Source organism: Hypanus sabinus, chromosome 5 (assembly GCF_030144855.1).
Source record: "Hypanus sabinus isolate sHypSab1 chromosome 5, sHypSab1.hap1, whole genome shotgun sequence".
Taxonomy (NCBI): Eukaryota; Metazoa; Chordata; class Chondrichthyes; order Myliobatiformes; family Dasyatidae; genus Hypanus; species Hypanus sabinus.
In genome coordinates, this window is record NC_082710.1 from 147154330 (window position 1) to 147170576 (window position 16247).

The 16247-nt window shown below is 47.3% G+C and overlaps 1 protein-coding gene across 3 annotated transcripts in view; it reads right to left on the bottom strand.

Annotated features, from left to right (window-relative positions):
• Positions 1-16247, bottom strand: part of cars2 (cysteinyl-tRNA synthetase 2, mitochondrial) — a 48276-nt gene that overhangs the window by 4399 nt on the left and 27630 nt on the right. For 2 of the 3 annotated variants that reach the window (XM_059970577.1, XM_059970576.1), the window contains exon 15: positions 3684-3822. Coding sequence is in view for 1 of the 3 variants with exons in the window: in XM_059970575.1 (XP_059826558.1) it covers positions 3568-3822 (255 nt within the window). In the remaining 2 variants the exon portion in view is untranslated. Of the gene's footprint in view, positions 1-3567; positions 3823-16247 lie in introns of those variants that run through there. The other variant, XM_059970575.1, reaches the window with a different exon arrangement.

A 16247-nucleotide genomic window follows, 5' to 3' on the forward strand; every position in this document is an offset into this window, starting at 1 on the left:
CCCAAGTGTTAATCTAAACTAATATTATTATTCCTCTCCGTGCCCTGTGGCGCATTGGGTGGCAGCCTTGTCATTTTTTTTTAAACAAGGCTGAGTTGCTAACTCAAAGTTCAATCCAGCACGGAGCCAGTCAGATTTGAACCTGGGACAACTCGCCTAGAAGTCTGGTGTTGATGGTACTACACCCACTGGCCAGTTAATACCTGAATTATACTAGCAGTGTAAAACTGCATGGTTTAGCCCATCCATGGTTTAAACACAACCTTCAAACACAGAATTTTACAGACTGAATTTTGAAAAGTGCCTCAGGCAGAAATAAAAAGAATCCTAGTTTGAAAGTCTGCTTACTCCTTCAGTAAACACTCACATCACATGCTGTTTAAAACTGATCCCAGTGATAGCTTTTGAAATGAATACTCCACGAGTTTCATGTTGTGGCAAATTGCTTTTAATGAACTATCTGACTTCTAGTTCATTGTTAATTTAACAAAATACACATGAAAGAATGACAGAAAGGCAAGATGCAGGTGCTGAGGAGCAAAATGCAAAACTGCTGGAGAAACAGTGGGTTAGGCAGCATCTGTGGAGGCAGGGAGGTGGTTGAGGTTTCTGGTCAAAACCCAGAAATAAAGCTTTTCTGGAAGAGATTGGTCTTCTTAACCTCACTGAATCCAGACACATCAAAGCATGGACTTCTGACTAGGAGAGGCAGCCCTTTGAAAGAGTGTCACCCTGAGTTTATCCTGTTGGTAAACAGCAGCACGGTATGCTGCTATCCATACTCTGAGCAGCAGAGGGCAGACGTGGGCTGCTCAACGCTGGCAAGTCCAGTGTTAGGAAAGTGTGAGCAACATGTGATATGGTTTGCAGTGTGATTATTGTGGCTCATCTATCACAGACCACTGAGATTTTGTACATCAGGGTGACAGTTACAGTTCCAGAAAGAGTCAGATACCATCTGACCGCTTAGAAATTTAATGTGTTGAGTTTACCTTTTCACCATCATCTTTGTTTTAAATTCACTTCCTGCTGCAGCCCTCCTGTGTGACGTACTCTGAGCTTAAACGTCTCTATTTAGGGCAAGTTCACAGCTTTGGAATAGGTCGGTTTCATCTAGCATCTCTTGCCTGTTCCACCGAGGTCACAGCCCAGCTGTGCCTTCACCCCTTCCATCTACCACTGTTCTGGAACTATTAACACCCCTGCTCAGCAAAAATCCCTCAACCTCAGCTGCAGACTTCTATCCTAAAAAGGAAAGCCCTGAATGTCTGAGTGCCAGCTTTAACATTGCCCTTGTTCTGCACACATTCCACAGGAAATAGCTCCTCTTTGCCCAATTCCTGTTAACATACTGACTACCTCCATCTGTTCACCCTTTCCAAGCATTTCATCTAATCTACTTCAGTCAGAGAACACTACAGCACAGAAACAGGCCATTCTGCCCATCAAGTCCAAGCATGCCTGGTATTCTGACTAGTCCCATCTACCTACACCAGACCATATCCCTCCAAGCGTCACTACTTCATGTAACAATCCAAATTTCTCTTAAATGTTACAACTGAAACTGCACCTACCACTTCTGTTGGCAGCTTGTCTGACAATTTCACCACCTGCTAAGTGTAGAAGCTCCCCTTCAAATTCCCCTTAGATGTTTCAACTTGCACCCTAAACACATGTCTTCTGGTAACTCATCCAACTCCAGGGGAAAAAGCCTGTATCCATTCACCCTATCCATACCTCCATTAGATAGGCCCTCATTCTCCAGGGAATTAACTCTTAACCTATTCAACCTTTTCCTATAACTCAGGCCCTCAAGTCCCAATTAACATCTCCACTCTGTAAAGTTTACTGATATCTTTCCTGTAGGTAGGTGGCCAGAAATGCAGAATACTCCAGATTCAGCCTCACCAATGTCTTACACAACTGCTGTACTGAATGCCCTGATTTATGGTCAACATGCCAAAAGCTCTCTATGACCCAGTCTACCTGTGATGCCGCTTTCAAAGAATTAGGGTTCTGTGGTCCCAGGTCCTTCTGTTTTGTCACACATCTTGGGGCCCTACCTTTCACTGTTTAAGTCTCACTCAGGTTTGTCCCCCAAAGTGCATCACCTCACAACTGTCTCCATTAAACTCCATCTGACATTTCTCCAGCTGGTCCAGATCCCTCTGCAATCTTTAATAGCTTTCCTTATTGCACACTATGCCCTCAATTTTGGTGTTGTACACAAATTTACTGATCCAGTTTACAAGACTGTCATCCAAATCATTAATATAGATGATAAATAATGGACCCAGTACCAATTCCTGCAGCACACCACTAGTCACAGACCTCCAGTCAGAGGCAACTATATTCTACCACTCTCTGGCTTCTGATAAGCCAATGTTGAATTCAGTTGTCTGCTTCATCCACAATGTCAGGTGATTTAACCTTCTTAGAAGTTTGTGTAGATTTACATGTCACCAAAAACTTTGACAAACTTCTACAGAGGCATAGTGGACAGCATCCGAACCGGTTGCATTATAGCCTGGTATGGAAACATCAATGCCCAGGAACAGAAAAGGTTAAAAAAAAATAAATGGTGGATACAGACCAATCCATCACATGCAAAACCCACCCCACCACTGAGTATATTCACATGGAGCCCTGCACAAGAATGCAGCATTCATCATGAAAAACCCTCACCATACAGGCCACTCCCTTTTCTATTACCATCGGGCAGGAGGTACCACAGGTCCCACACAACCTGGTTCAGGAGCAGTTATTACCCTGCAACCATCAAGCTGCAAAACCATTATCATTATCATCATGTACCACACTCTGCCAGAGCCTCAGCGACCACTATCTTCCACAGCGATCTGTCGGCACTCAAACTTCTTGCATCTCTGGCGGTGAGGCTGGTCCACTTCTTGACTTCAAGCACAGTGCATTCCAGTGTGTCATCAGTTCTTGAGATGCATCCAAAATAACGAAGTTTCCTTTGGATAACGGTTTCCTGAAGTATTGGTTTCGTGCCAATTTTTTCTAGGATGAAATTGTTGGATCTCTTTTCAACATATGATACCCTGATTGAAGTCATCTAGCCATTATAGACGACTTCAATCACCACGACTCTGCACTGATTCTACAACCTACAAACTAGTTTTCAAAGACACTTTACTACTTACATTCTCAGTACTATTTTTATTTTGAAGTTTTCCTTCTTTTGCACACTAGTTGCCTGTCTTTTGTTTATGTATAGTTTTCTGAAAAATGCCATTGCATTTCTTTTTCCCTGTAAATGCCTGCAAGAAAATGAATCCCACAATAGTATATGGTAACATATGTACTTTAATAATAAATTCAATTTGAACTTTCTGGATCAGCCTCCCATGCGGAACTTTGTCAAAGGACTTGCTAAAGTCCATAGTTCTGGGAAATGCTTTTTCTTTCTAGTTCCAGCCAGATCATTGATGGGAAAGAGGGAAATGGGTAGGGGGTACCCAGGACAATAGGTGTTATCAGGCAGTTTTTTTTCCCCCTGTTCCTTTTCAGTGATACCCTGCTGTGTCCACCCATCTCTCTCACCTTTATGTTGATTCCAATGGCACCAAGATCCTTCCGCAGTGAGTCACAGGCTCTCAGGAGAGGCTGTCGCTCAATCTTTAGCTGCCTCCTACGCTCCCTCTGTTGCTCTTCCTCTTCCTTGCTCAGCTCTCTGCCTCTGCAGCTTGCCTCTTGCTCGTTCACTGCGAGAGCGTAGTTCCTGACCTCCTGGCGAAAAGCCACCAACTGCTCGGCAACAGTGTGAAGGGTGGCTGAAGATCTGTCTGTTGTCAGTAGCTGAAATACAAGGAGACAACCAAGGGAAATGGCAGAGGGAAGATGCTCTATATACACTATGTGTGCTTAATTGATCTATGGTTACAGCAGCCACATGAGGAAGGGAAGAAAACTGACAACAGAAGCTATAGTAGCCATTCAGCTCATCACATATCTGCTACTTTGGTCCCATTGACTAGGTCTCTCAACAATACCAATATTTGATACAAGTGGAACACAATGTGGTCTTCTGCGGCTGCAGCCCACCCACTTCAAGAATTGACGTGTTGTGCATTTAGAGATGCTCTTCTATACACCACTGTTGTAGTACGTGGTTATTTCAGGTACTGTCACCTTTTCGCCAGCTTGGACCAGTATGACCAATCTCTTCTGACCTTTCTCATTAACAAGGCAATTCTTCCCCCACAGAAACACTGCTCACTGGATGTGTTTTTTTGTTGTTGTTTCTCACACCATACTCTGTAATGTACTGTGCTCAGTTCTGGTTGCCTCACTACAGGAAGGATGTGGAAACCATAGAAAGGGTGCAGAGGAGGTTTACAAGGATGTTGCCTGGATTGGGGAGTTTGCCTTATGAAAACGGTTTGAGTGAACTCAGCCTTTTCTCCTTGGAGTGACAGAGGATAAGTTGTGACCTGATAGAGGTGTACAAGATAATGAGAGGCATTGATCGTGTGGATAGTCGGAGGCTTTTTCCCCAGGGCTGAAATGGCTTGCACGAGTGTGCACAGTTTTATGGTGCTTGGAAGTAGGTACAGAGGAGATGCCTGGGGGTAAGTTTTGTTTTTTTGTGTTTTTTTTTTAAAAAACGCAGAGAGTTGTGAATGTGTGGAATGGGCTGCTGGCGGTGGAGGCCGAAATGATAGGGTCTTTTAACAGACTCCAGGATGGCTACATGAGCTTAGAAAAATAGAGGGCTATGGGTAAAGCCTAGGTAGTTTGAAGTTAGGGACATGTTCTGCACAACTTTGTGGGCCGAAGGACCTGTATTGCGCTGTAGGTTTTATATGTTTAATCTCCAGAAACTGTTGTGCCTGAAAATCCCAAGAGATCAACAATTTCAAGACACTCATACCATCCCATCTGGCACCAACAATTATTCCATGGTCAAAGTCACTCTGAAGTTCGGTCTGAACAACAATTGAACCTGCTGCCCATGCCTGTGATGTTTACATGCACTGAGTTGCTTCCACGATTGGCTGATTAGATATTTGCATTAACTAACAGGTGTATCTAATAAAGTGACCACCGAGTATATTTCAGAACCTGATCCAACTTGTAAACAACGTTCGACTTTTTCCAACGGCCTCAAGTATTTACACATTCCAGATCTCACCCCTGGAACTGAATGGACAGGAGATGGGAACATCTTTTGTACTTATCTCTTGAATTTTAAAACCTTCACTAAATCCTTTCTCAACTAATGAAAGAAAGAAATAAGTAGGACGTGTCCAATCTACATTCCTGTTGCTGGCATCACCTGGAGGAGGTTTCCCTGTACCACAGTATCACTCTCCACCCTCTGCTGCCATGCTGAAAGCCCAATGTGACAAGGCACAGGTGTACCCAACTGGTAGGAGTACCGGAAACTTAACAGGAGTTTTTTTTATAAATCTGTAATAAGCTCACAAGCACCTCTCTTTGAGTCAGCAAATGGAAAGCAAGAAGAGATGGGATAGAGGAGAGGAGAGCAGGACGATGTTACAGTGATGGGTGGGCCACAGCTTGTTCACGGATATCTATAACCCTGATTCCTCGAATCTCTATCACTCAGAAATCTGCTCAGTTATTTAAATGCTGTGTATATTATCTGACAGCTATTGTGGAGAACACTCAAGTAAATCTCCTTGATTTATGACGGTACACTGTAATAAGAATACAGAAGTCAGGGCATGTTCATCAATAAATAGAAAACACAGGAGATTTATTTTTCATGCTTTGCTGAACGTGGTAATCAGTCAAGCAGCCACAATACCAGGTTATCCCATTAACAATCATCACAGGAGTAAGACTCGTGACTAATGGAAAGCAGAGCAGGCTAAAGGAAGAAAAGACTTCTTGTTCAACTCTGCTGCTCCAAGGGTTCCCAGTAAACACGACTGTTTACCTCTGTTACGTACCATGTAACTGGGTCACTTACCAGCAAAGATAGAGAGGTCCGTTGAAGTCTAATGGTACTATTTTTTAAAAGTCTTTATTTATAAAGGGGCACAAAAATAAGATTAATACAAACATTCAGATAATATACGTCGTCAATACTCAATCTAAAAGCACAGGTATAATAATAACCATCAATAAGAAATAGCTCGATCGTTTGTCTAGGGGATAACATATTGTCCGATGGAAATATAAAAGTCACTCAGTTCCTGCAGGCTTCAGCCTTTGGGGACCGCTGGGTTTTCACTTGTTGGAGAGAGAGAGAGATTTGTGAGAAAAGGAACTTGCCCGGGTCTTTTATGAAGCAAATCCGTTGAATCGGGAAAGTTGGTTCCCCGTTGTTAGTTCAAGAAAATCGTTTCTGTGGTACCCGCCACCGGCTCCCAGGCGAGGGAACCGAACGCACGTGGCTTCCTTCAAATGGCTTCCCGCTATTACGGGATCGTTAGCGTTTCTTCTGGTGCGACTGAAGGGGTTGTTTCCCCAGACCCTCTTTTATACTTCCTCACGGGGTCTCAGATGTCAATCAGGTTGGGATGATGCAATCTCTCTCTCAACCAGCCCACTTTGCCCGAGGGCTTGCACGTAGCATAGTTCCCCAATCCACAAAGGTGTCTCCAAGAGACAATGGTCAATGTCGCGTTATTTTGCATCGCCGGGGAACGAGGCATCCGGCACGTCTCTCTCCCATTTCCTGGGTCTACTGACTCTCTCCCCCACTAGTGCTCTTGCGATTCTCACAAAGGAGGGGGCTGCGGGCATAACACCTCATTCACTCAGAACAGAGAGAGAAAGTACTAAAGCAGTGGGACCATGGAGGAGAGGGAAGGCAGAATCAAAATAAGATTTATTATCACTGCTGTATGATGCGAAATCTGTTTTGCACCAGTACAGTGCAAAGATGTAAAAATAATAAATTACAACATACATAAATGGTTCAAAGTAAAGGAGAAAATAGGTAGTGTTCATGGACTGTTCAGAAGGCATTTATCAAGTGTTGAGTGTGAATTTTCAGGCTCCTGTCCCTGGCTCTAATGAGAAGAAAGCTTATCCTGATGGTGCGACTCCTTCATGATGGATGCCAGGAAGAATTGTGCCCATGATGGAGTTGGCCAAGTCTATAACCCACTAAAGCCTTTTAATCCTGTCTATTGGCACCTCCATATGTTTATTAGCGATGCAACCATTCAGAATGCTTGCTATCTACAGAAATTTGTAAATCTTTGGTAACATACCGAATCTCCTCACTCCTAATGAGGTAGAGCCACTGGCAAGCCTTTGTCATGACTGCATCAGTATGCTGGGTTAAGGATAGATCCTCTGAAATATTAAAACCCAGGACCTTGAAGCTGCTTACCCCGCAATGAGGACTGGCATGTGTTCTGTCCACTTTCTCTTCCTGAAGTCTACAGTCAGTTCCTTAGACTTGCTGATGTTGAGTGCAAGACTATTGTGACACTACTCAACCAGCTGAGGAGGAGATGTTATTACCCATCTGCAATGACTGGTCTCTCAATAAGTCAAGAATCCAGTTGCAGAAGGAGGTCCAACAGTCCAGATTTTGAACTTTTGGTTATTAGTACTGTGGGGATGATGGTGTTGAAGACTGAGCTGCAATTGATAAATAGCAACCCGATGTATGTTCTGCTGCTGTCTAGGAGTTCCAAAGCTGAGTGGAAAGCCAATGAGAATGGTAATCAAACTGCAGCAGGTCCAGGTCCTTGCTCAGGCAGAAGTTAAATTCTGGAAGAGATGAAGCAACACCTTGTGACAACACTTCCTCACGCACTCGAACCGGCTCACAAATCGCCAGCGCGCCGGCACAAAGGCCAGGTCCGCAACAACGGGAAAAAGCCTGCGGGGGTTTGTGAGTATGTGTCCCTTAGAGCATCCGCGCCCGGGGAGGGCGGGATGAGGGAGGCTTTAAAGCAAGGCTGTGAAGTTCGAATAAAATCATCTTTAACTGCAGTTTACCGACTCTGTGTCATTATTTCAGCGCTGCGTGTAGCACACCACTACAATTGGTGACCCCGACGGTCCAAACAATTTTTGGACCGGAGATGACCAACGCCGCATCTCTTCATGCGGTTTCGTTGAAACTGCCAAGCTTCTGGACGCTGCGACCTCACCTATGGTTCCAGCAAGCAGAAGCCCAATTCCACGTTCGGCAGATAACCTCAGAGGACACACGTTACTACTACGTGGTGAGCTCCCTCGACCAGGACACAGCGGCCCAGGTTGCGGAGTTCGTACACTCTTCCCCAGCGGACAGCAAGTACACGGAATTCAAAGCCCTGCTCCTAAGGACTTTCGGACTCTCATGGCGCGAGCGGGCTGCCCGCTTACTGCACCTGGATGGCTTGGGAGGCAGACCTCCATCGGCTTTACTGAATGAGATGTTGTCTTTGGCCGGCAGACACACACCCTGCCTCATGTTTGAGCAGGCATTCCTGGAGCAGATGCCCGAGGACATACGCCTGCTGCTGTCCGACACGGATTTCAGTGACCCCCCGGAAGGTGGCAGCCTGGGCGGACTTGCTGTGGAATGCCAAGAAGGTGAGTGGGGCGTCCATCGCACAGATCAACAGGCCACGCTCCCAGCAGCAAACCAGTCCAGGCCCAGCCGCAGAACCCGCCAACCCCAGAGGCAGGGGTGGGGAGCCCAACGAACACTGGTGTTTCTACCACCAGCGGTGGGGCACAGAAGCCCACCATTGTTGCCCGCCCTGCCAGTTCCCGGGAAACGCCAGGGCCAGCCGCCGCTGGTGGCTATGGCGGCTGGCCGTCAGGATAGTCTCCTGTATGTGTGGGACAAGAGGTTGGGACGCCATTTTTTGGTCGACACTGGTGCCCAGATCAGCGTCTTACCTCTGACGAGTTATGACACCCGCAACAGGGCACCGGGTCCCCTCCCGAGGGCCATGAACGGCGGCACGGTAAGGACCTACGGCACCCGTACAGTGCAGCTAAAGTTCAGCTCCAGCCGGTTCATGTGGGACTTCACACAGGCCGCCGTAGCCCAACCGCTTCTGGGCGCGGATTTTTTGCGGGCTCACAGCCTGCTGGTTGACCTGCCGAGGCAGAGGCTGGTCCACGCTGAGACCCTTCAGAAATTCTCCCTGGGAGAAGCCCAGTTGCCAGCCCCACACCTCGGCTCCATCACGCTGTCCGACAACAACTTCACCAGAGTCCTGGCGGATTTCCCATTGGTTCTGGCACCGCAGTTCACGGCAGCCATGCCCTGACACTGTGTACAGCACCACATCCTGGCCCAGGGACCACCCCTCCACGCCCGTGCTCGGCAGCTTCCCCCGGACAAGCTCCGACTGGCGAAGGAGAAGTTCAAGAGGATGGAGGAATTGGGGATCATCCGGCGGTCCGACAGCCCATGGGCCTCCCTCCTGCACATGGTGCCCAAAGCGACAGGGGGCTGGAGACCGTGCGGCGACTACCGCAGGCTGAACGAAGCTACAACACCGGACCGCTACCCTGTGCTGCACATTCAGGACTTTGCAGCAAACCTGCACGGCGCACGGATCTTCTCCAAGGTAGACCTTGTCCGAGGATACCATCAAATCCCGATGCATCCGGACGACGTCCCCAAAACGGCTCTCATCACCCTGTTCGGCCTTTTCGAGTTCCTCCGTATGCTGTTCGGCCTGAAGAATGCCGCACAGACGTTCCAGCAGTTAATGGACGCGATGGGACGTGACCTGGACTTTGCATTCATCTATTTGGACGACATCCTCATAGCCAGCAGCAGTCGTCAGGAGCATCTGTCCCACCTCCGTCAACTGAGTGAATACGGTCTAACAATCAACCCGACCAAATGCCAGTTCGGGCTCGACACCATTGACTTCCTGGGCCACAGGATTATTAAAGACGGGGCAACCCCTCTGCCCGCTAAGGTAGATGCGGTCCGCCATTTCCCCCGACCCACCACGATCAAAGGCCTTCAGGAGTTCGTAGGTATGGTCAATTTCTACCACCGCTTCCTCCCTTCAGCTGCCCGAATCATGCGCTCCCTGTTCGTCCTACTGTTGGGTCCGGGCAAGGACATTGCCTGGGATGACGAGTCCGCCGCTGCTTTCATTCAAACGAAGGAAGCCTTGGTGAACGCTGCGATGCTCATGCACCCCCCGAATGGACGTCCCTACCGCCCTCACAATGGACGCATCTAACACGGCGGTCAGTGGGGTGCTGGAACAACTCATAGTGGGGTATTGGAACAACTCATCGAGGGGCGCTGGCAACCCCTGGCATTTTTCAGCAAACACCTGCAGCCACCCGAGCTCAAATACAGTGCTTTCGACCGAGAACTGTTGGCGCTATACCTGGCAATCCAGCAATTCAGGTACTTCTTAGAAGGTAGGCCCTTCACCGTGTTCACGGACCACAAGCCGCTTACCTTTACGTTCACGAAGGTGTCCGACCCCTGGTCGTCCCGCCAGCAGCGCCATCTGTCCTACATCTCTGAATACAACACGGATGTCCGGCACGTCTTGGGTAAGGACAATATCGTGGCGGATGCGCTCTCTCGCCCTAACATTCATGCCCTTTCCCAAGGGGTAGACTTTGAGGCGCTGGCAGAGGCGCAGCAGGCAGACGAGGAGATCCCGAGTTACAGAACCGCAGTCTCCGGCTTGCAGCTCCAGGACCTCCCCGTAGGCCCAGGTCAGAGGACCCTACTCTGTGACGTCGCCACCGGCCAGCCCTGTCCCGTCGTCCCGGCAAACTGGCGGCGCCGTGTTTTTGACTCCATTCATAACTTAGCGCACCCCTCCATCAGGACAACTGTCCGGCTGGTAGCCAACCGGTTCGTTTGGCACGGACTCCGCAAGCAGGTCAGTGAATGGGCCAGAATGTGCACATACTGCCAGACGGCCAAGGTGCAGCGGCACACCAAAGCTCTGCCACAGCAGTTCCACCCCACCCACCGGCGTTTCAACCACATTCACGCGGATATCGTGGGCCCCCTGCCAGTGTCACGCGGAGCGCAGCACCTCCTGACTATCGTGGACTGGTTCACAAGATGGCCAGAGGCGATCCCGCTCACGGACACCACCTCCGAATCTTGCGCCCGGGCACTGATCGCCACCTGGGTGTCCCGCTTTGGTGTACCGGCCCACATTACCTCCGACAGAGGCGCCCAGTTCACCTCCACCCTGTGGTCAGCTATGGCCAGCCTTTTGGGGACACAGCTACACCACACAACTGCCTACCCCCCACAGTTGAATGGACCAGTGGAGCGTTTCCACCGTCGGCTCTCATGGCCCTCCTGCGAGGAGCTAACTGGGCGGACGAGCTTCCCTGGGTCCTACTTGGCATCCACACGGCGCCCAAAGATGATCTGCACGCCTCGTCAGCCGAGTTGGTGTACGGCGCACCCCTGGTCGTCCCCGGGGAGTTCATACCAGTCCCAAGGGGGCAAGTGGAAGAACCCGCAGCAGTCCTGGGCAGACTATGCGAGAGGCTCGGTGACCTGGCCCCCGTACCGACTTCACAGCATGGGCAGAACCCGACCTACGTACCCAAAGACCTGCAGAACTGTAAGTTTGCGTTTGTACGATGGGGCAGGCATCGGCCACCGCTGCAACGGCCCTATGAGGGGCCGTTCACGGTGCTCAGGAACAACGGGTCCACGTTCGAGCTGGACGTTGGGGGGAGAGAGGAGGTTTTCACGGTGGACCGACTCAAACCGTCCCATGTGGACCTGGTGCAACCGGTCTAGTTTCCGGCACCGCGGCGCAGAGGCCGACCTCCCAAACAGGGTCCGGCCCAGACTGTGGACATTGGGGGGTGTGGGGGGTTATGTGGCGACCCACTTCCTAGCGCACTCGAACCGGCTCACAAATAGCCAGCGCGCAGGCACAAAGGCCAGGTCCGCAACAAAGTGAAAAAGCCTGCGGGGGTTTGTGAGTACGTGTCCCTTGGAGCATCCGCGCCTGGGGAGGGCGGGATGAGGGAGGCTTTAAAGCAAGGCTGTGAAGTTCGAATAAAATCATCTTTAATTGCAGTTTACCAACTCCGTGTCGTTATTTTAGTGCTGCGTGTAGCACACCGCTACAACCTGTCTATTTTAAAGCCAGTGTGTTCCTAGTTCAGTTATAACTTCAAAGAAATATCTCCAAAATAGCAGACATTTGAAAGGCAAAGAAATAAACACAGAAAATGCTGAAGATACACAGTCAGTTAAATAGCATCTGTGGAGAAAAATCAACGTTTCAAGTCAATAACCTTTCATCTCAAAGAAAAAAGTTGTTTTCTTCCCACCAAGCTGTGAAAGGCTACTGACCTGAAACCTTAATTCTGCTTCTCTCTACACAGATTCTGCCTGGCCTGCCGTATATTACCCAGGATTATGCTTAGTTGATAAATAAATTGTTGTGAATGGTACAAAGCCTGCACAGCAGCTGTCCTAAAAGTTCACACCCCAGTGATTTCACTCATACTTACAGAATAAAAGCAAACACGATCAAACAACTTGATTTTGTTCAGTTAACTACATCAACCACTCAGGCTTCAACAGCTGCAACTCCTTCAAAGCCTACAGCAGTTACTTGGGATGACAGAACAGATGATAGACAGTCAGCCCCACCGAATCACAGATGAACTCCATCTTCCATCCTGGCACCATACACCCTTGTCCAATGAACTGCCACTCTGATGCTCTGTCAGTACAACACAGAAACAGGGTCTTTGGCTCACAATGTTGTGCTAAACTAAATGAATAGCCAAATACCCAACAAAACTAAACTCTTCTGCATAAACAACGTCCTTATGCTTACATTCGCTGCACATTGTGTCTGTTGAATGTCTCTATTGTATTTAGCTCACTGCCCCAGACACCTACCATTTTCTAGGTAAAGAACTTGCCCTGCGCATCTCCTCTGAACACCCCTCATCTAAAGTGCCTGCCCTCTGGCATTAGACATTTCAATCCTGTGAAAAGATGCTGTACCTCTCATAAGTAAACCTCTATCAGGTGTCCCCTCCACCTCTGCCACTCCAGAGAAAACAACCCAAGTTTCTTCAACCTCTTATAGCACACGCCCTCTAATCTAGGCAGCATCCCGGTAAACCTCTTCTGCATCCTCTCCATCCTTCATATTAATGGTGCAGACATACCTGAATGCAAAACTGTTGATGTAGGCCAACTGGAGTTTCATAAAGCTTAACAGAACTTCAACTCTTGAACTCAATTCCTTGACTAATAAAAGGAAAGTAAAAGGATAGCAAAGGCAGCAAGTACCTTCTTTACCACCATATCAACCGGCATAGTCACTTTCAGGGAGCTATGGACTTGGACCATGGTCCGCACATCCCTGTTAAAGATCTTCCATTAACAGTCTACTGTGTCTTTCCATTTAAAATCCCAAAGTGCAGCACTTCACAATTGGCTGTGTTAAATTCCATCTGTCATTTCTCTACCAGTGTTTGCAGCTGATCTATATCCCGCCATATCCTTCAGGTCTTCCACACTATCCACTTTAATCATCTGCACATTTACATAAATCACCTATCTACATTTTCATTCAGGTCATTTACATATATCACAATAACAGAGGTCCCAGTATAGGTCCCTACGGAACACCACTACTAACAGATTGCCAGCCACAGTAAGCCCCATTGCCTCCTTGGTAAGCCAATTCTGAATCTAAATGGCCAATTCATTGAGTTTCTGGCATATTAATCTTCTGGATGAGCCTCTTATGGGGAACCTTGTTAAATGCTTTACTAAAATCCATGTAGACAACATCCACAACTCTACTTTCATCACCTCCTTGAAAAATTTGATCAGGTTTGGAAGACTTGACTTGCCCTGCATGGAGCATGCTGACTGTCCCGAGTTAAGCCACGGCTTTCCAAATGCTCAGAAATGTCAACAGAAGACAGCAAATGCTAACAAAAGCTGTGTAAACTGTTGTCAGAATACACAAGTGGTTTGCTTATATGCCTGGTGTAGACGAGGAAGGGGTGGTAGAACCCCAAGGTAAGAACACATATCAGTGAGTTATAACTGATGATGCAGACTGGGTCTCAACACTAAGGGTGGCAGGCCAAACTAACAGGTGAACAGAAAAAGTATGAATGCAAAAGGATACAAGCAAGACAGAAATGTGAACAAAGCAAGCCAAAAATATGACTAAGGGACTGCTTACACCAGAGAAATTATCAAGCACATTATAAAAATAGTTGAGCTTTTCCACATGTATTAGGCTGCTGAAAACAATTAAATACACATATCAGTGAGTTATAACTTATGATGCAGACTGGGTCTCAACACATTCTAATATCACACTTCACTGAACTTACTCCCAGTCCAAATGATGCATTTAATTCATTGTAGTAAATCAAAATTCTAAATGTTGGTAGTAATATAAATCAACTCCAAAACAGTAGTTACCAGCTTCACCACTTTCTCTGTCCGCGTCCAAAACTGGACCAGACTGTTCACAGCCTTGTGGTTAAACTTGACCCAGGTCGCAGCGGCAGACTACAAATTTTGCACCTTTATGAAGACTTCATATTTACAGCTCTATAACAAGGCCTTCCTCCACTCAGTTGCTGCTGAAAGTCACTATTCCCAACACATCCTTAGCTAGTTTCCTTGCTCGACTGCACTGAAGTCATCCACTTTGCCATTCTCTGTGCCGAGATGCACCAAGGCCCACGTGACTCAGTGACCTACACACAATGCTCTGATTAGGCTACACTTCAAACTGCCCAAGGGCGAGCTCTTCACTGTGTCTGTGACCTTCACCAGCTATAACAATGGCTGTGTTCCACCAAGCACCTGTCCCTTCCCCGACACTTTAACCTCAGAATTCCCTCTCTCAATCTTACCCTCTTCACCTCCTGCCAGCTGCACTTTAAATACCTTTTAAGCTGAGGTAACATGAGAATCTGAATCAGGTTTATTATTACTGACAGACAATATGTTGTGCAATTTGTTGTTTTGTGGCAGCAGTACAGTGCAAGTCATTAAAAATTACTCCAAGTAACAAAATAAATAAGTAGTGCAGAGAAGAATAAGCAAGGTAGTACTCATAGGTTCGTGGATTGTTCAGAAATCTGCTGGTGGGAGGAGAAAAAGCTGAATCACTGAGCATGAGTGTTCAGATCCGTCTCGCCTCCCTGAGAAGACAGCACATCTTGGATGTTGAGGGTTTCTAAACGTCTAAATAAATTCAAGTCCTTGTGCTTAGCTTTGTTCAGGCCATAACTATTTTACACATTTGGTTCTAAAATAAACTGCTTCAGGACACTTTCAGAGAAACTCCTTTGCTGAATTAGAATGATTAGCAATGAAAGGACACGTGGTTTTCTGCTGAATGAACATGCTGTCACCAGCTGCTTGCCCATCTCACCCTGTATGCTCTTCAGTGGACCACAATGCAATGCAACATAACACCCACACACAGCTGCAGTACTTCTCAGGAAGAATGCTAAGCAGTCAGAATTGAGAGCTAGATCATCTGTTGGAAGGCTATCACTTCAGCAAGACCACTAGCAGCTCCCAACCCAGATGCCCAGCTGGTCTGGTCAATGGCCTCTGACATCACTAACTCCAACAGCTCAAACTCCTCTAAACACAGGAAACAACTCACATATTTCTCACCAAACTACTGAAGGGAACAGTGTTAATGGTCACTACACATCAGCTGGCTCATGAGAGACAAGTGAAGGAGAATAATGGCTCCATGTTCTGGTTGCTAGGTTCTTTTGGGAAAACAAGGTAATTGGTGATCTTGTATATTTCTGGCATGTTTCTTCTCAGCCAGAGGCCAAACAAAGAAGATTAACTTTGTTTCGTTCACACTACAGCTGCCTCACACTTCATCTAAAACTCTGTATTCAGTACTAGGTTGGTGTACCTGTTACATCTAGTGGATTTTAGGTTTTTTTTTTACACAACAGAACATAGAAGATATGAGAATCTGAAATACTCTGCAAATGATGAAGGCAGATTAAATGTCCTTGTTTGGTCAATGCACACAATGACACCATGAAATGACTTGCTACCAAACAGAAGTCAACTTCGGATGTCAAACTGAAACCGTTTCTATCCTCTCAGGTAGATAGAAACATGGCCGCATTTAGGTTTGCTGACGATCACTGTTGCTGGCTGAATCAAAGGTGGTGATGAAGCGGCATAGGGGAGGTAGATTGAAAATCTGGTTGCAGTAGTTCCTCTTACTCAAAGTCAGCAGAACTAAAGAGCTGATTATTGACTACGGGAGAAGCCAGAGATCCAAGAGACAATT